This window comes from Larus michahellis, chromosome 6 (genome assembly GCF_964199755.1).
Source record: "Larus michahellis chromosome 6, bLarMic1.1, whole genome shotgun sequence".
In the NCBI taxonomy this organism is placed as follows: domain Eukaryota; kingdom Metazoa; phylum Chordata; class Aves; order Charadriiformes; family Laridae; genus Larus; species Larus michahellis.
The window spans coordinates 17,454,250-17,473,617 of record NC_133901.1 but is presented as its reverse complement, the minus strand read 5'-3'; the positions used below and the strand labels follow the sequence as shown (position 1 = coordinate 17,473,617).

At 46.5% G+C, this 19,368-nt stretch overlaps 1 protein-coding gene across 1 annotated transcript in view; it reads left to right on the top strand.

Annotated features, from left to right (window-relative positions):
- The window catches only part of GPC1 (glypican 1), a 216,760-nt gene that overhangs the window by 174,271 nt on the left and 23,121 nt on the right, over window positions 1-19,368 (top strand). The window contains exon 3 of the mRNA XM_074591440.1: window positions 12,408-12,799. Coding sequence (XP_074447541.1) covers window positions 12,408-12,799 — 392 coding nt within the window. The remainder of the gene's footprint in view (window positions 1-12,407; window positions 12,800-19,368) is intronic.

The following is a 19,368-nucleotide window of genomic DNA, read 5'->3' as shown; positions in this document are numbered from 1 at the left end:
CCCTCCCCAGCTTTCTTGTAGGCCCCCTTTACGTACTGGAAGGCTGCTATAAGGTCTCCCCGGAGCCTTCTCTTCTCCAAGCTGAACAACCCCAACTCTCTCAGGACACTTTTCTTTCTGGAGTGAAAAATACCTCTGCTGTATAGGTATGAGGTATGTACTGTGCATTTATCCAGGGTGTATATCGCACCTTTTAAAACCCCCAGCAACCTTCAATATTGTAAGATACTTCTGAGTTTATTTTACTGTTAAAGAAATAGAGCCCTTTGGGTCTTACTGAATAAACCTGGAGAGGAACAGGCATTAGCAATTACTTTTACCAGCTTTCATGTTCCTGTCAGTGGTAGCTATGATGCTTGTTGGTTTGCCTTTAAATGCAGGCTCTCTTAGAGAAAGAAAATTAGAGTGGAATTCATCTTGCAAAATTTCATTTATCCAAAAGTCCAGCCTACTCTTAATTTTCCCAGCTCCTACTACAGTCCAGAGAGAGAGATGGGCGGCTCTGAAGACTCATGCTAAAGTGAGTGCTGCAGTAAGTGGGAGGTGCCGTTTCTTCCCTAAGTGGGGACTAAGCCGCCAGATCAGATTTGACTCCTGTTTGATGAATCCCACCCACGTGCCTTCCCAGTCCTTATCTCGCAGAGAGGTTGCTGTGAAATCTGTTTGATAAGAGCCTGCTGGGGCAATACTCACTGTTCATCATTTGCTGCAAGTCTGGAGTTGTTTCACGGATATATTTAGAAGGCACCGTGATTAAAATCTCTTGCCTGCTCTGATCCCAGGAACACACGTGGGGAAAATAATCTCAAGATTCACATCTCTTGTATTTGCTTATCCCACCCTGCATGCAAACGGACCAAATCCCTTCTGCGAGGGCTTTCAGCCTGCAGCCGGTTCCCTCGCAGCAGGACCTTGTAGCTCTTTGTTCTCCACCAGGCAGGCTGGATGGAGCACAAGGCTCCTCTGCATGGAGTGTGGGACCTCGGACCACAAGAGCTTTCTGAGCTTCATACGCTGGAAATAGGAGCCTGTGCTGAGGAGGAAAAGGGTAATGGCAAAGAAAATGAAAGAATGAGGTTGCTTTTTATAGATAAGGCTCTTCAGCTTAGTGAAGACATGGAGGTATGATAGAGGTCTGTGAAACACTTAGAGATAGCAAATACGGAGTGAATACACTCTATTTCTTATGCTAGAAGCTTTATGGTTTGCCTGTTGTACTGAAGAGATTTAAATCCAGTGGAGGGAAGTACTTTTCCCCAGAAAATGTAACTAAATGTGGGGCTCAGGGCAAGAGCTAAGCAGTGTTGTTCAGCTCAAAAACAGTCCGATAAGTCCATGGAAGCTGGTGACCAGCAGTGGCTCTTAAATGTAGGGACTGGGCCAGGAAACCTTTTAGTGGGTGGATTTTGAGGGGTAAGATCACTCCTTGTCCTGTTCTTAGTGCCTGCTCTCAGTACGCAGTATGACCTTGCCTCAGGGACCGCACACGTTTCCAGCTCCAGACTGTGTAGCTTTAGTGTGACCAAGGAGAGCTTCATATGTAAATCTTCATATGTAAATATTCAGAGTGTCCAGAAGAGATGAGCGTTTCTGTGGCTTGTTGTTGGATTATAGACTTCAATCAAAAGTACAGGGAACAGGGTTGAAAATTGATGGAGGCGCAAGTTTGAGGAAACGATGTGAAAATCTGGCCTACGTGCAGCTTGTGTTTCATTCCCACAGCAGACACAGAGCCACAGTCACATACAATTCTGAATATTTCCAGCCATGCAAGGGGCTGTCTGCCTGCATGCACCACTGGAGGCTGTTTGACCTTGTAGTTGCACACCTTGGCACACTTTAATAGCTGACTCCTGCTCAACTATTTCAACTTTTGGAGCCCGGCAGCATGCACAGCACGTGTGCGCTTCCACACGTGCAGCCCAGAGCGGCCGCCCTCGCCCTGAGCATCCCTCCTCCTGCCTGGGGTGCTGCGCCACAGCAAGCTTCCTAACATGGAAATTTCAAGCCTGAACAATAGGGGAGCTACCCAGGCAAATGGCTGGGATGTCAGCTGCATCACATTTCGTGGTATTTAATATCCCCGGGGCCTGCGAGGGTGTTGTGTGGCGCCTGGAATCACTTTCCGAGCAGGTGCATGCCACTTGTTCCTGCTCCCTCCTTGCTATTTTTCCGTGGGCTCGGGCGCTCCAGTGTGGGGATACTGCTCCTGTTAACGCTGCAGCGTATGCACAGGCTTTGTTTATACGCCCTGCTGCTCATACAGTTTAGTCTTCTTTGGTCCCCATCCCTGAATGACTCTTGTCTGTGCAAAGTTGTTGCATGAACTTGAATTCAGGGATGTCTTAAGGTTTGCACAAGTCTCTTTCCAAGGGATAGTAGGAAGATAATGCTGAGCTCATCAGGATCATCAAAGTCTAAAGTGGTTTCTTGACCAGCTGTGTTTTGGAGAGAGCTGCTACTGGGCCTGGGGAGGGTGTCAGTGGCTGTGCCAGGCTTGTCGCTGTCCTTGGGCTTTCCTTGGGCACCCAGCAGTTGTATGGTGCTCAGCAGGAGGACAAGCAGAATATCCATCTTCCTGCTGTTCCTCGAGTGAGGGTCATCTTTTCCCTCTTGGGAGCTTTCCAGCCAGGGAAAGTTCTCCACTCCCGTATTTCAATACCTGGATCCAGTCCTTCTTGCCTTAGATAAAAGCAGACTATCTTCACAAGTCATAGAAACAGAGGAGGGGAATATGCAGAATAAAAAATAGGTGCAAATAATTACATCTCCCTGAGTGCCATTCAAAACACTGTCAAATGGGCACAAAGCTTGCATTATAAAGTATGAAAGTGTTATCCAAGACCTGGCAGAAAAAGCACACTTTATTTCTTAGGAGTGACTGGTGGTGCTTCCTCCCTGGACCTCTCACTAGCAGAGCCTTGTTCATGCAACAGCAACTTTCTTTTGCAGGAAAAAGGTGGGGGGGTTTCTCAAAAAGCTCTTTTTTTCCTAACAAAAGAAACAAGCTGTCTGCTGTATACCCCAGTCTAAAACCAGTTGAAGGTAGGCCATCTTTTGCTCTTACCCAAAGCCAGCTATTGTAGAGATTAGGTCCTGTATAGCTGCCCACCTTCACTGTTGCTCATGGTGTGTCTCTTTTATCAACTGTTTCATCTCAGGAGACTTCAAAGGCATTTGCATCTGTGCCTTGAGTAGTTAATTAAGCCAAAGAAGATGGAAATTAGTAAAGGAATTATCAGGTGAAGAACTTGCTAAAGGGGAGGTAGCAGTACATTGTGTTGAAAGAAGCGCTCCTGGGCTGGAGGGGGGTCCCAGTTGTGGTTCTCAAAGACAAGCCTAGAGCCCAGCCTGGTCAACAGCCCCGTTAAAGACTGGCAGAAATGATAAGAAATGTGTTCCTGAGGTTAATTGATGACACAGTGCTGGGAAAAGTTGTCATTATTGAAGAGGATAGTGTATAACCATGACGACCAAGATAACAGAAACAGGGTGAAATTCAATATTGCAGAGTAGGGCATACAACTGGGGACTAATTGGTTGGAAATGGCAAAGGGGAGTGTTGGGGAAGTACCAGTTGATGGCAGAAAGTCTGTGAAATGCTAATGTGATGCATTCCTAACAAAGGTAAGTGCAGTCCTTGCAGTATTCACAGTGTTAATTCCAGTGAAGAAAAGGTGTTCTTTGTAGTTCTGACTACCCACAGTTAAGAAAATTTAATGCCAACCTGAAAAGGTGAAGAGAAGAGTTAGTGGAAAGATCAGAGGACTGGGGAGTCCGTCAGGTGTGAGGAGAGGAGAGTACCTTCGCTTATGTAGCAAGGCAGCATGGATGCTGAGAAAATATGGGACTTTTTGCATAAATATCTCAGAGATTGAATACCAGGAAACAAAAACAACTATTGAAACTGTAAGACCACATTGACAAAGACTAAAGAATGAACTTAGACCAGAAATTAAGAAAAGGAGTCTGCCCATCCATCTGAGGAGATGTTCTGGACCACCCTTTCAGTAGGAGCAGGGAGGGCAAAGTCTCTTAACTGCTCTTGTGCTGGGCACTGAGCAGGTTTAGGAGAGGACAAAATTGATGATGGCGTGGCAGAGCTGGCACTTGTCTCATTGACCCACAACATCTCTTCAGTGCTATGTTCCTACACTGTTCTAAGCACCCCCTGGGTGCAGAGTGCACTGCAGAAATCAGATAGAGGTATTTGGCCCCCCATTAAATGCAAAGTGGCTCTTTGGAGAGAATCCTAAAAATTTAGAAGTTCCACTGCCTAAAAGCATCATAATTCTTGTATCCTGGCACATTTGTTCACACTGTTCATCCTCTGGCTTCTAGGTAGAAGCTAATTTTATCTCCGTTTGTTTGGGCTTTTTTGCAATCTGAGTCTTGGTTTCTCAGGAGGCCTCTTAGGTCCCAGCCACCAAACAGGGCGATGTGTAACCTGGGACAGGCGTTGTAGAGCAGAGCGATCCAGAATATGCAGGAAGGGACTGCGTTCTCCGGGGTGGGTCAGGACTGAAGAAGCAGCTGTACAAGACCAGTTCTTTCACAGGAATGAGAAACTGTGAGGAGAGAGGGATCTCCCAAGGCAAATGCCATCGGGATTGCTACATACAGGGCTATTTGCACGTGGAGCCTAAGCCGTTTGGTTTCACCGCGGTTATTTCCTTTGTGAGCACCCAGCTAAGGTACAAACTGGAGCATATCACTGTTGTTGTATTGATATCAGCTTCTCAGCACAGACATGGGGAGGACTTAAATGAATAATGAGTAATAATTTTATAAATAAAATATCACCGTACTTGCTGAAGTGAATAAAATAGACATGAATGCATTAGATTTGGATTTTAATGGCTTAAATCTGTTGCTGAATTATTCTCTTCTAATAGTAGTTTGACTGCAAGGACGGCATTAAAACCAACTGGAGAAGCAAATAGGCACTGGGATGTGCGGCAGTGTATTAAATGGGAACTCAGCCCAGGGAAATGCTGTGCCTCAGATGGACAGGGCTGGCCCTGAGAGAGAGCTCGGATGTTGCGGACATCCCTGTGCTCTTTCTTTCCTTGCTTTTACTGCTGTACAGGACACCACAGATTCAGCTTGCCTTTCTGTCCTGTTCTTAGTCCAGTCTTCTTGAAACACGGTAGCTGTGCTACTGGTGAGCATATTTCACTCGGCCTCCCTTCAGAGCTGCAGAGATGCTCCATGGCACTGACCCTCTGTGAATTCCACCGCAGGCTCATGTGCTTGGTCAAACTTGAGGAATTACGATACAATATTTCATACTTCCTCCTCCTCCTCACATTTTTGCCCCCACCTCCGGCTGTCCTGGCAGTTTATGGCTGCGCTGCAGGACCCTTGGACCACAAGCCTGGCTTGCCATGCAAAGCTGTCTGGCCAGCAGGAGAGTTTCCATCTTGCCCCACTGCTGCACAATGTGGTTGCAGTGTAAGTCATTAGGAGTTCCTGCAGAGACTACTGAGGGCTTTTTGGAAGCATAAGCAAAATTTTGCTGTCCCGGCATGGAGCACTCTGCTCTTGTATCGAGAACACAAGAAGTAGGGGAGCGCTTGGAGCTGGCAGGTGGAGGCAGGGCAGAGCCCTGGGTGCTGCTTCTGCTGCTCCAAGGGAAAGCAACGGGTTGGAGGTATCGCCTGCCACAGGCTTCCTTCCTCCTGGAGCCCTCATGCCTTTCCCCTCCTCATGTCTGGCTTCAAGATGTAGGTAGAGGTGTTGCCCAGAGCATTCACCAAATCCAATCATCCACTGCTAAACCTGCTTTTGGGAACACGTTTCGTCTTAAAATCTGATTTTGGAATTAATGGCATCATCTGAGCAATGTGTTTTCCTCCCTCATCTCTTCCAATCTGGTACTCCTCTTTTTCCATTTGGGCTTAAGGCTTTTTTTTACTACCATTTTCTGCTTAAGGTTTAATAATATTCAGATTGAAAGTAATTCAGTCACCTTTCTCCAGTTCTCATATTTCTTCTAGTATGCCTCTAAAATGTGATGGCTTTTGAAGAAAACCAGATCTGCTGCATGCCCAAAGAGCATTTGGCTGCGCTTCCTTTAGTGATCTCTTCATTCCCCTCTGCATCCATTCCCACTCCATCATTATATTAGTTGAAGAAACCCCAGTGAGTTCCAGATGTTGAGTGATCAAATGGAATCAAAGAGCTTGGATAAAGTACTGGTGCTGGCGGTGGGAAGGAAGGGGGAACTCAGAACTTTACATCTTCAGAGAGAAACTGCCGGTGCCTGCCTTGCTCTTCACAGCTTCCCAATTTGAATCCAGAGTTGTGAAAAAGTGGAAACTGTGAAAATATGAGCTGCGAACACTGGGAAGCTGTGAAGCAGGGGAATGGGTGGGGATTTACAATCTCTCTCAAATGCAAAGGTTATAGATTCTGGTTGAAAACTTAATTCTCTAATAAGTAACTTTTTTGTCACTACAACAGCAAGAGAAACAGCAGCCAAGGTTGCAGAATTGTCTTGGCTGTAAAAACCTTTCATTTCTTTGCTCATAACTTTCTGGAATTTTTGTACTTGAGGCAGAGGTTTTTCAGGCCTGGCCTCTGCCAAAAGGCAAATTTCATTTGAGCAAAGCCAGTTGTCTTGTTTCTGAGCCTGGAAGTGGGAGGCAATAATAATAATAATAATAATAATAATAATAGTAATAATAATAATAATAACAACAACAACAGATTCCCATTTGATTTTTTTTTTCTTTTGAATACTTTTACAGCAAGAATGTGAAAGGTGGTGTTTCGTATAGGAACAGCCTTGACTGAGGAGCTGTGCCTTTCATTGGCCCAGGGAAAATTGAGTTTGATTTGACTGAGTTACTGGTGTTAGAAAATCACCTGCTGGGCTTCGCAGTGCTGTGGAGCCTTTAGCCAGCAGCAGTGAGCAAGGACTCACCTGTTCAATGGCTTTTTGAGAAAAGTGTTTGAAAAAGTGGAAGCCTAGTCGTGGATTGAGCAGGGAAGGTATCTCTGGCTCGTACACCTCCACTGTAAAATTTCTGAGGCTGGCAGAAGCTGAGAACACCCAAGCTTTTTCAGCATGGGTCCAGAAAATACATAACGGCTTTCTTGTGACTTGGACCAGAAACAAATGCATCATTTCAGAGGGAAGCTGGCCCTGTGCAGGGCCACCTCAGGTGTTTATGTACCTGCTCCCAGGGATGGGAGTGCAGTGGTGACTCCTGGGGCAAGCAAGGGCTTTAGAGCTCCAGCTCTGGCTCCTCATGAGCCCTTTCCGCCATCCCTGCCGTTCCCAAGGCTAACGAGGCTGGGTGCTATGGTGCACAAATGCAGGCATAGCTTGAGTCTGTGGGTGCCGGCCTGGAGAACGTGGTGTTGGCAGAGCTCAGGGGCCTTGGGGATGTGTCTGGGATGTGACCTGGATGGAGCTGCCTCCATACGCTCGTGCTCTGCCTGAGCTAATCACTCAAATTGTCCTTCAGGAGCCCAGGCAGACCCAGCAGTGGTGGACCGAGTGAGAGTTAATAAATCCAAATGGAGCCACTGGGGGGTTATTTTTAGTTTCTTACAGAAATAGTGGGACAGCTGTATTATTAGAGGTTTCCCACCCACCATGGCTGCAGATAATCAGGTGCCTACCCTAGAATAAATAATTACTTCTGCCTGAAATTGAGGACAGACGCCTGAACTGTGGTTCAGCAATTTGTTTAATCTTGAGGCCCTGCACATCCTTAATCTATGACACATGCCTAAATACGTTAAAAGCTTGGATATTAGTAGATAGGAAGTGTTAAGGAGAAGATGCAGTGTTAATTGGGGATACCTGTGCTACGTATACAGGCTGAGATCGTGCCGAGGACCACAGCAGTTGGCACAAGTTTCTGTGCGTCCCTCTTGACAAACTCCACTTCTTAGAGCCTTCTAATGCTGCAAAACGGGCATTTAAATTCCCTGCCAGGTCAGCCATTCATCACAAACGCATTTAGACTTAATAGCTAATTAATTTTCCCTAGATAAGGTAGATACTTTTTTTTTTTCCCCCTCCTCAGTGTGTGAAATCTAGAACTTTCTGAGAACCAGCCACAAACGAGTTGACTGTAATTGGTGTTCTCTCACTTAGGTGAGAAGTAACAGTTCATCAACTCTTAATTAGCTTGGACTTTTTTGAGAGCAGTTTCCAATTTTTTGACAGGAAGATATACATCTTGTTTCTCCTGTAGCAATCCAAAGAAAGTCATTTTAGCTTGAATTGACAAATTGGGCTGCGTTTGTTGGTGTTTTCTTTCTCCTGATGGTGAGTGCCAAGATGCATGTCGTACCTGGATTGCTGAGCAATTTATTCGCTTAGTGTTGCTTGTCACAGAGAAAAGAGCACTGATTATACAAGAACGAGAGTTTGAGCTCAGTTTAATTAAATTGTGAATGGGTAACCATCAGCGCTTGGAGTGACACATTAAGATACAGAGCGGCTTTTAGATATCTCATCAGCATCAGACCAACTGTGTATTTTGTAGGTGAATGCCGTTCTGTTCGCTGTACAAGTAGGAAGGCTGGGGCAACAGAAAAATGAAGCCACCTCAGATTAGTCAGACCCGAAAATGTGTCCTGCCAGGACAAATCATCTGCCTGGCAGTTATCTGCTTGGCTTGTGAGCCCAGGAGTGAGGCCCTTCAGGAGGTGCTGCAGGGGAAGGTGACCATGCAACAAGAAACGGTGATGCTGCAGCAGGATCAGCCCCGAGTCATCTCACGGCAGTGCCGGACCTCGGGGCTGGGGTCTTCTTAGCCCGGGCTCACATGCCACGCTAGGGTGGGAGAGAAACGCTGGATGAGAAGCTCCCCAGTAGTAAATCATCCTCTTGCGGCCTCTCATCTGCTGGTGGAGTAGCCAAAATTTCCTAGGAGTAGGCGCACACAGCTGGATGGAGCCATGGCTGAAAGAGGGGATACTCGAGCGCTTTCCAGAAGGCGAGCGGTCTGCCTAGAGGCCAATGAATCAGGGTTACTGGGATTACTATGTATGCGCCAGTAACACTTGCCAAGCAGTTCATAGTGATGATTTTGTCACAGGAAAAAGGGACTGGAGCATCTCTCTTCTGAGGAAAGGCTGGGGCTGTTTAGCCTGGAGAAGAGAAGGCTGAGAGGGGATCTCATCAATGATTATAAATATCTAAAGGGCAGGTGCCAAGTAGATGGGGCCAGACTCTTTTCAGTGGTGCCCGGTGACAGCACAAGGGGCAACAGGCACAAGCTGTAACACAGGAAATTCCATCTGAACATGAGGAAAAAATTCTTTCCTCTGAGGGTGGCAGAGCCCTGGCACAGGCTGCCCAGAGAGGTGGTGGAGTCTCCGTCTCTGGAGACATTCAAACCCCACCTGGCCGCATTCCTGCAACCTGCTGTGGGTGACCCTGCTTTGGCAGGGGGTTGGACTAGGTGATCTCTGAAGGTTCCTTCCAACCCCCACCATTCTGTATGATTCTGTGCTGCTGTCTTTGGGACTAGCAATGGTCAAACTGTCTGACTTGGGAGAGATACAGACCCAAAGAGTTCCTTGGGCTGGAATGAGAGGCCCCAGGCTTTGCGGAAAGTTTATCCTACCTTGGGAGAGAGCTCCTCTCTGGCAGCTGGGGCTAGGGGGTGGGAGTTGGGACCCAGGGAGAAGGCACCGGTCAAATCGCCCTTGGTCTTGCGGTTCTACAGGAGAGGCTTTGATAAGCTGCGTTAGGACAGCACGTGCTGTGGGCATCTCTTCTTATTAAATCGAGGTCCTTTATCACAGTACTTGATGGAATCAGGTTTTGACTTTTTTCATACTAGGAAACCCCCATTACAAGGTAATTTTATAGGTGGGTTCAGTGCCCTGACAGCCCTTACACTGCTGTCTGCAGGAAGAAATCCTGTTTTAATAGGGAAGATGGAGAAACACATGCAGATCAGGCATGTGAGAGATGGAGGGATCTCAGTACAAATATTTGGAGATACAAACTGCTAACTAGGTCAGGTCAAATAAGAACAAATTTTTTCCAAAAGTACACCTGAAAACCACAGCTTTTATTCAACATTTTAGATAACATATTTTTATTTTCTGCAGAAGTGATTAAACTTCTGCTAAGACCTAGTTTGCTCACAGTCTTTTAAAAGCACTTAAATAAAATTTTAAATTATGAAGCAGTACATGATTGTGGCTGGAGGAAGAGAGACTATTAATGCTCGATAATCAGTTTGATAAAATACTACAAGAAGTTCTGGTATTAGCAGCCTGTGGTGCAGACGCAGAGGGTGCTTTCACTTGCTCGATCCACTTGTTAAGTTTTAGCTTCATTCAAATCCGAGAAGCCAATGAGAGATTATTAACGTAGGAAAACTTTTATGGCCCTTCCAGCCTATGAATATAAACAAGACCCATGGAAATGAGTTTTTCTAGTTCTAAAATTTGAGAGGTCTTTAACTGTAGTCAGTGCCGTTCCCTCAAAAAAATACTTTGTTTAATAAAATTTTGTACATGCAATATGCATTTTTCAGAAGTTTTTCTTTCTTTTCTTATATGCGTAGCACAGTGAAGTTAATTTATATACCTAAATACATGCTGTTTGATTTTAATTGAATAACGGTTTCCCTCCAACTAGAGCTTATCATACATCACCACAGAAAATAATAGTCATTTAGATTTAAAGAATAATATAATCAGGTTTGCTTCAAAAAGGCCCTAAAAAGTACAAACATAATTGAAATGAAAATGATTATTTAAATCATTTTTCCTCTCACTTGCTTAAATGATGATTAAAGTTGCTTATGTAAATCAATAAATTGAATCAGGCCGGTCCTGCTATGAGTTCCCCACCGTGCAGTCTCAGAGAGCCTGAAAGTAGCTGGAAGTCGAGAGGATGGAAACGCCTAAAGATGTTGATAAGGGAGGAGCTGAATCCGTCATCTTTACCCTGCTGTATGTAGCAAAAGAGTCACGTTTCTCTACGACCACTGAGCCTAGGGTGTAAAACCGTTTAGTTGTTTATACCTAAATAAAAGCAGGGTGCAACTCCAAGTAAGCAAATGGGATGAGAACCTCAAACATGATGGTGTTGGCCTCAGTTCAAAAACGCTTGAGCACAACCCTGTCTTTAAACACGTAATAAGACGTGCCTGTTCCTGTCGCAGCGCTTGGGACTCTGGCACAGGCTTTACGGGCTGTGCCTTGGAGCCGTGCTGGCTGCGGTGACTTGGGCTGATGGGGTTGTCTCTGTGAAGGGCCGGCACCGTCGCTGGTAACAGCCCTGCTCCATCTCACCGGAGCTTTGGAAATGAAGCGTCGGAAAATAAGCGGTGAGGCAGGAAAGACAGGCAGCTCAGACAAGTTGTACTAGCTTCTGTACTACCAGCTTCTAGTTGTGCAACGGATCACGGTGGTTTTGGGTTAGTGGGTATGACAGCTAGTCTAGGTAAAGCCCTGTCCTCTTCAAGTAACCGTGCTGCCCCTAAAGAAGGGCTGGTGCCTGCAAGGAGACACGTCTGCTGTACTGGAGTCCTGCTGGCTTCCCCAGATTATCAGTGCCTCAGCTGGGAATGGCAGCCTTCCAAGGAAAAAGGAAATTGGGGGGGAGAAGTTCTGTCTCTTCTCCAGAAGAGCCCTCACTTCTGTGTGATGGTAAGAGCAGGCGATGCTGGATGAATTCCAACGGTTGATGTGATGAAATGGAAGACTTCAGGTTATCTTCTAGATGAAATCTTTATCCAACTTCATTCTGGTGTGGATGTTAATATTGATAGACTAGTCTGACTCTAACCGCAGTCATTGCAGGATAGACTTCCATTGCCTGAGCAGCATCCGGGCATCCTTGTGTGCTTACAGCATTTTCTAGTATTGTTTAACAAGTGTCAACTTCTGTGCCAGAAGCGGTTGGTTCTTGATTCGGGGTTGAGTGTCTCCTAAGGTGTTGGCTGACAATTTTCATAGAATAGAATCGTAGAATCTGTTGGGTTGGAAGGGACCTTTAAAGGCCATCTAGTCCAACCCCCCTGCAGTAAGCAGGGACATCTTCAACTAGATCAGGTTGTTTGGCAAGTTATGGTATATGTCAGCAATGCCAGTTGGTGCGTTCTGTGAAGAAAGCCTATGAGTAATGCTGTGGCACCTTACACGCTCAGAGAAGAGCCTCAATTTTGGTTCCAGGTGAGGCTGCCAGAAGAGGCGGAGAGGTCCCAGTCCATGGTGCTCTGGCACTGGGGGGTTCCTCCTTCAATATTCTCAGCTAGGGCTCAAGACTGAGAGTGTGGGTAAGGTCTGTTGGAGGAAAAGCTCTGTTAGGGCCCTTCTGTTTTCTCGGGGCGTTCATTTGTGCTGCCAAACAGCGCAGCCTGTTGAATTCTTGCTTGTCCAACTGATGCATCACCATTTCCTTTTTCTTGTCTCTTCAGGTTATTTCCAGGATTTGTTGAACAAGTCAGAAAAGGCCCTTTACGATGCTTTTCCAAGCATCTATGGAGAATTGTACACTCAAAACATGAAAGTCTTCAAGGACTTGTACAGTGAGCTACGCCGCTATTACCGGGGCTCCAACATCAACTTGGAAGAGGCCCTCAATGAGTTCTGGACACGCTTGCTGGAGCGGCTCTTCAAGCTGCTGAATCCCCAGTACCATATCACAGATGAGTACCTGGACTGCATGGTGAAACACGCAGAGCAGCATAAACCTTTTGGGGAAGTTCCCAGGGACCTGAAGGTGAAGGCAACCCGAGCCTTCATCGCAGCACGCTCCTACGCACAGGGCTTTCTTGTGGGCAGCGACGTGGTCAAAAAGGTTTCTCAGGTATGTTGGGGTTCTTCCTTCTCCTCCACCCTCAGACTGGCCGCAACCAGTCAGCTGTTGGGGAGAGGGGGCTTTATTTCCCTTTACGTTTTCATTACAAAGCAAGCAGGTATTTTTCAGTTTAGTAAAACAAACTGCTTGAGGGTCACCCGTTAGTGGAAGGGAGCAACAAGCCTGGACTTCTACAGGCACTGATAGCGCAGGAGAAGCGAGGTATAACTCACCGCAAATCAGTCTTTACCTCATGTTAACCTATGCAGCAGAGCGCCAAGGAGATGTCAGTCCCCCAGGCTGTAAAGCCGTTCTGTTGCTTGCCTGGATTCCTCGCGCTTCCCCGGCGGGGAAATGGCACACCTCTAAATCACGCCGCCTTGTTTTCCTCCTTGATGGCGATACGATGTAAGGTGTGCAGAGCTGAGCTGCCACGAGTGTGCTGGGAATACAGGCAGAGGGATGCGTTTTCAGCAGTCGGCGAAGGGATTGCTGTGTCTGTTTATGTAGCCGTGTGTATTTGTACGGGTTCTGTGTACAAAGAGGGTGAGTTTGTAAAGTGCATTGGGATCTTCAGGGATGAAAGGTGCTATATAAATGTAAATTAACATGACTGAATCCAGGGTTTCAGGAGGAAGGAAATTGTCTGTATTCTTTACTGCAGAAACAGCCTTTCAGAGCCAGAAGGTGATGATTGTCCTGAAACAAGATATTCAGGCTTTTCGCACAGGTAGTGAGGAGAAAATCCATACTAAAAGAATGACTTGCATTCTGTGTGTGGAGATGGCAATCAGCAGGTATGAGAATCGGGGCATGATTAAACCGTGAATGTCAAAATAGGGAATCGCAATTAATTTCCTCGGGAGGTAGTGCGTGGTAATGCGGAGCAGAGGACGGTACTATTTGATGCAGCAAATCCAGACTTTGATCTCAGGAAGAAACATTAATGTGGTAACAGTGACAAATGCTTTAATTTATCAATGTGGGACTATAAAACTGTTCAGCTCCCCAAAAGCCTTTGTACATCTCATTAACATCACATTCTCCTGACACTTGAGACAGATAAAAGAGGAGAATGGTGTAATTTCAGGGGGACCAAAGTGAAATATTTTTCACAAATCCTCTGAATGGCAGAGATTTCCAGCTCGATGTGCGTGATGCAGCCAGGTTTGGTGGGTAAAGCAGGCTGGCAGAGCAGCTGCAGCCGTGGCATCAGTGGAAGGGAAAAACCTGAGGTACTGATCTGCGGCATATTTTTCCCCCACCTTCATGTAGGCTTCTGACCCATTAGCTTTTGATTCCGGTCCCCCCTTTCTGAATTCAAACGGGATGTGGAGTACACAACTGGTCACCGATTCTCCTCTTCCTCAACCCCTTTCTCCGGGATGGAGGGTCTTCCAGGAGGATCCCAGCCATTCCTCTCTCCCACAAGAGCCTTCCCTGGGGTTGCTGTTAACATGCACAATCTGTTCCTGCACAATCTGCATGAACAGTCAGGAAACCTCAGCAAAGCCTCCCTGAGAGCTGATTTTGTCACAAAAGCCAAAACTGGCCCGTTTCCCCTGTCTTCAAGAACGGGTTTAGTACTTTAGGCAAGAGGGGGTGAGAATGCTGAGGTGGGAAATCTATTTTATGGATACCCTGGTAGCCCTCAGCTGTGTCTAAAATAAAAGGCCTGTTTTTCCCGCTTTCCTTTACCAGATGTGGTTTTACACTAGTGCCGAACGGATGTGAAGTGCTGAACTCGCTCTGCAACTGGTGCTTCGCTTTTAGTCATTTTTCATGTTGCTTTATACTTACGGCGTCAGGAGAAAGTGCATAAGACTTTTATTAAGATCAGAGGCTGGGATTCGACTTTCCAGCCAGCTGGTAGCAGCGGTCTCTAACTCTTTGAGCTGAAATTTCGTACAGAGGGTTTTTGGTCAGGAAGTCTGAGAAAGCCTGTTTAAATGAACACTCAGAAATAAATTACCCAGCTTTGGGCTTCCGAAAAATTAGATTACTTCGGTTTTATTTATTTGCAAATCTACTGATTTCTATTAAAACCCTCCTGGTTGCGGCTTCTCAGACACTTCCAGTTCAGTGTTTGTCACCTGTATCCTATTGCCATTTCAGGTCCATGTGCGGAGTCTGCATTACTGGGCGTTCTAGACAAAAACCAGTGCTGTTCGCCGGGTTTTCTGGCTGTCTTAAAATGGGGAAGAGCCTGCCCCGATTGAGCTACAGGTGGGGACTTTGTGAGATTTCTTTCATCCTGGCTGCCTCTCCGCTGTGCCCACGGGGTGTTTCTTCCCCAGCCTCTGGCTGCTGGATCTCATAGGAAGGTTGGGGCATCCTTGGCCGGTGGCTGGTGGTGGCACAGGGATAGGAATGGGATCGATGTGCCGCGAGCAGACGCTCTGCGTCCTGCTGGGGATAGCTTGAGGGCAGCCGGGGAGAAAATGGCAAAACCATTTTTCATCTTTACTGCTGTCCTATCTTTTAAGGCAAAGTCACCCTGACAGACTGCAGGCTCCGACACCAAGATCTAAAGCTTTTAATGCCGTGGTTCCTGCCACTGACCTGGTCCCCACGCTGACGGCGGCGTAAGCGCTACCATCTGCACGGCGGCTGTTGCGGGGGGACCAGGGGAACCAGGGCACACGTGTGGCTGGTGTGGCTCTGCGCAGAGCGGCCGGGCCAGGGATGGATGTGCAGGTTTGGCTCCCTGCCCTGGTCCAGGGCTAGGGGTTCTTGATGGCAGTGTTGGGGCAGCATCTCTCTGTTTGCGTTCAGGTCGTGTGTTTCTGTAGCTGTTCATTCTTTCAGCACAAATTGTGGGTTTTCCCTTAAGTTGCACAATGCCAAGTGCATTTTTCATCGTCTGCATGAAGTAGCAGCTGCCAAAACGGCAGCAGCCACTAAATCCCTAATGAAGGACACACGGAGATGGGGCTCCCCCAGTGATGCACACCTCCTGCTGCGTGCCAGGGCAAGAGAGAAGAAATATCCCAAGTTTGTTTAGGAGCCTTTTCTTTGCTTGTGAGATGGGCAGCTGCCCAAAATCAGCGTTTGCTGTGACTGGGAGACTTGCTGTCTGCCAGCTGCTGCTTGGAGAGCCGCGCTTGGTGCGAGCAATTGCTGCGTTCAGCCATGAGAGCAAGAGTGCGCCCCTGGAAATACGTCGTGCAGGTGAATTGAAATACTGGGAGCAGGGAGGGGAGGAAAAACTGAGACAGTAAAAATAGCAAAGGCTGAGAGACAACCCCTTCAAAAACAAAAGCAAAAAAATCCTCGAGAGAGATGCAGCATGATAAACAGGAATATCCTGGCTGGTTTTGTTATTTATTGCTCACGTTACGGTACCACTCAGGCATCTAAGTCTTAGGTGAGGGCTGTTGCACAAAGTGCTGTGGGGACAGGTGGCAGAGGTGATCCTGCCTACACCAGGGCACCCAAAAAGGGCAGTGAGGCGGCGCAGGGGTCCTTGCCAGCCTGCTGCATCTCAGCACCATGCCCGTGCTGCACCGATGGACGGGGAGGAGAGCTGCCCCACGCACATCAAAACATGCCCTGAGTCCTCAAATTCCCCTGGGAGACCTGGACAACCAGCAAATCTCAGGTGAGAGTGCTCAAAAAGTCAAGAAATAATGTTCTATTTCCAAAGGCAGGGAGAGGAGGTGTCTTAAAATGAATTTTGCTCATCGGTCAGAGAGTTATGAGGACAATCTTTTCTTTGCTGGATCTTTGTTGCTTCTTGCTCCTGAATCATAGAATCATAGAATCTTCATGGTTGGAAAGGACCTTTGAGATCATCGAGTCCAACCATACACACACAAAAAAACCCTTACAATCTCTGTCACTAGAGCATGCCCTGAAGTGCCAAATCATAGAATCATAGAATGTGTTGGGTTGGAAGGGACCTTTAAAGGTCATCTAGTCCAACCCCCCTGCAGTAAGCAGGGACATCTTCAACTAGATCAGAATTTTAACTTTCCCCATGGTAATGGGGACTGATGTGAAGCAACACCAGCTACGTAAGCAAGAAACGCTTACTTAAATAATCAATTTTAATGGTTGCTTGCATTTCCTTTTCTCAGTAGATGTTCTTAAGGCTGATTCTCATTTGACTTGGAAACAAAATGTGATGATTCTCTTTACTAATTATAAGCTTTTTCACTAAATCCTGTGTTTCACTTTACCGATGAAGTTCATCTATCAGTACATTTTTATTTAAGCGATAGTGTGTCTCATGACACATTTCAACCTTATTTTTTAAACTTTAATGTTACTATAAGGTAAATGGCAGCTTTCCTATTTACCATATGAGTAATTTTTAAACACATGGTGGGTCAAGCTGCATTTGGATGGAAACTGAATTCCAATTAAAAAAGCCCAAAAATAGACTTTTTATAAGTGTTTTTAACATTTAAATGAATGTGCTGGATACATATGGAAAATAATGTTTATCTAAACATGCTTTACATTTCAAACAAGTCAATAATATAACAAGGACAGTATGTCACTCCTGATCCTCGTGTCTTTTAGGATGGTAGCCATCTCTCATACCCTACTTTTTTCCATAGCTTGAAAGGATGTAGTTGACTTGTGTCTTGCAGCTTCTAGTTGCTTCTTAGGTGAACTAGGCATAAAATGAATCTGACTAATGAAATGAAGAATATAATCTCTTTTCACACACTTAGGAAACCACTGTGCTAAAACAACCCGAGTGCAATGAATTCCTGTCCCAGGTCCTCGGTGACACATTTCCATCTTTTCAGTGATTTATCTTTATTCAGAGCATCAGCAGCAAGGATATACAACCGTAAATAACATTTTATTTCATTTAAAGGATTTCACCTTTGTAATGAAATCAAGCATTTATCTAAATTGGCCTCCTCTTGATCCTGAAAAGATAATATTCATGTTTGTAAATAGATGTTGTAAGAGTGTTGTTCCATGGCATTGGTGAGTGCAATATCCTCATATCACCACGTTTATTTCCTTTTTTCTGGCTGTTATCCCACCCCTCACTTTGGAGCTGTTGGGTTTTTGCACACCAGAGATGTGTGTTCTCCTGTTATGCCAATGACTCGATGGTGGGATGCTTGTGTGCAGAGATTAGCTTCACCCCAGGGACCCATAAGGTGCCACAGTTAATTCTCTCTCCACCTGGGAGAAGGTCTCATCTGAGACCCGCTCCCCCCAAGGGTGGTAGCGTTTTCCTTCAGGGAGATCATCTGTTTTCTGGCATGGGATTTAATGAGCCTCCCATGTCCAGACTGCAGTCACCTGTACCTACAGCAGGTCTTGGTAAGACACTGTTATCCAGGAGTTCAGGCTCAGGTCTGGCCTCCCCTTTAAAAAAAAGAGGGGAGGTAATGTGAGACGGGTCCTGCCGGTTCTCCCTGTGGGACACAAGCAGTGGGAGCAGCGGGTCCCAAAGGTGCTGGCGTCACTGGCAGGGATGGAGGTGGGATGCAGCTCACCCAAGCCAGGTACAGACAACAACTGCTGGAATGTGCTGAGGGGGGTTGTTTTGGTGTTTTTTTTCCCCTACCATCATGGCAAATCAGTGATGGAGCTTTCTGAAAATGAGCTGGTCAGTGCCTGTGCTAAAAGTTTGTGCTGCTGCAGACCCAGCGGCAATCCACAGGCTGGAAAACGCCACAAGCAGGTTCGGGCTGTATTCAGGAGGAGGACTGAAATCCCAGGAGGTGGGAAGCCTGTGGTATGTCAGACACCTCTGCCTGTGAACACCGTCTTAGACTACGGGCTGAAATAAGCTCTTGCACCTTCAGGGACTAGTTTCTGCAGCAGCTCCTGCGCTGGCTCCCTCCTGCTTGTGCCCAGCCTCCGGCACAGCCGCCGGGACCAGCCCCACCGCGGGGCCTGCAGCTGCAGAGGTTTTCCAGCGCCGCTGCCTGTAAACCTAGGGAGAGAGTTTTGCAATAAAGTTGGAATTTGTTTGGACAGATTCAAATCAAGCTGGATGGGGAGCATGCAGTGTTGAACACATCCTTATGTATTTCACATATTACTTTCCAGTATTTCTATCCAGTATTATGTTTAAATCACAACCCTTCGGGGATAAAAACCCATAGGTGTTCTGAATATAATAGAAATAATCCAGGCAAGTAGATATATGTCTCCCATATTTACCTGGTGGTTAAAAGTCAATTGAATCTGGTTTTCGAAGGATTGAAAATTGTACCAGCTGGAAATAACTGCATCAGATGAAGAGAGCGGGGAGCGTGTTGAATAGGCAGGTGGTGGCTTGCAGTGTTTTCCTCCAGAGGGAGAGGAGCATGGCAGCAGTCTGTCTATCCACATGAATCTTTCTCATTTTCATATCTGAAGGCAGTTAGGCACTAGGCAGGAATACGAAGGTGCAGATCCCCCTGGATATCTGCGGGTCTGGCGTCCCTCGCAGGCTGTGCTGCCTTCTGGAGCCATCGTCCCTGCCCTCTGGAGCGTCCTTGCCGCTGGCTGCAGAGGGAGCTGGGGCTGACACTGCTCTCCATTTTGCTGTCCCAGTTTGGCTGGATTACCCTAGCCTTCATTTTTTTAAAAAATTTTTTTTTTTTTTTCTGAGTCTG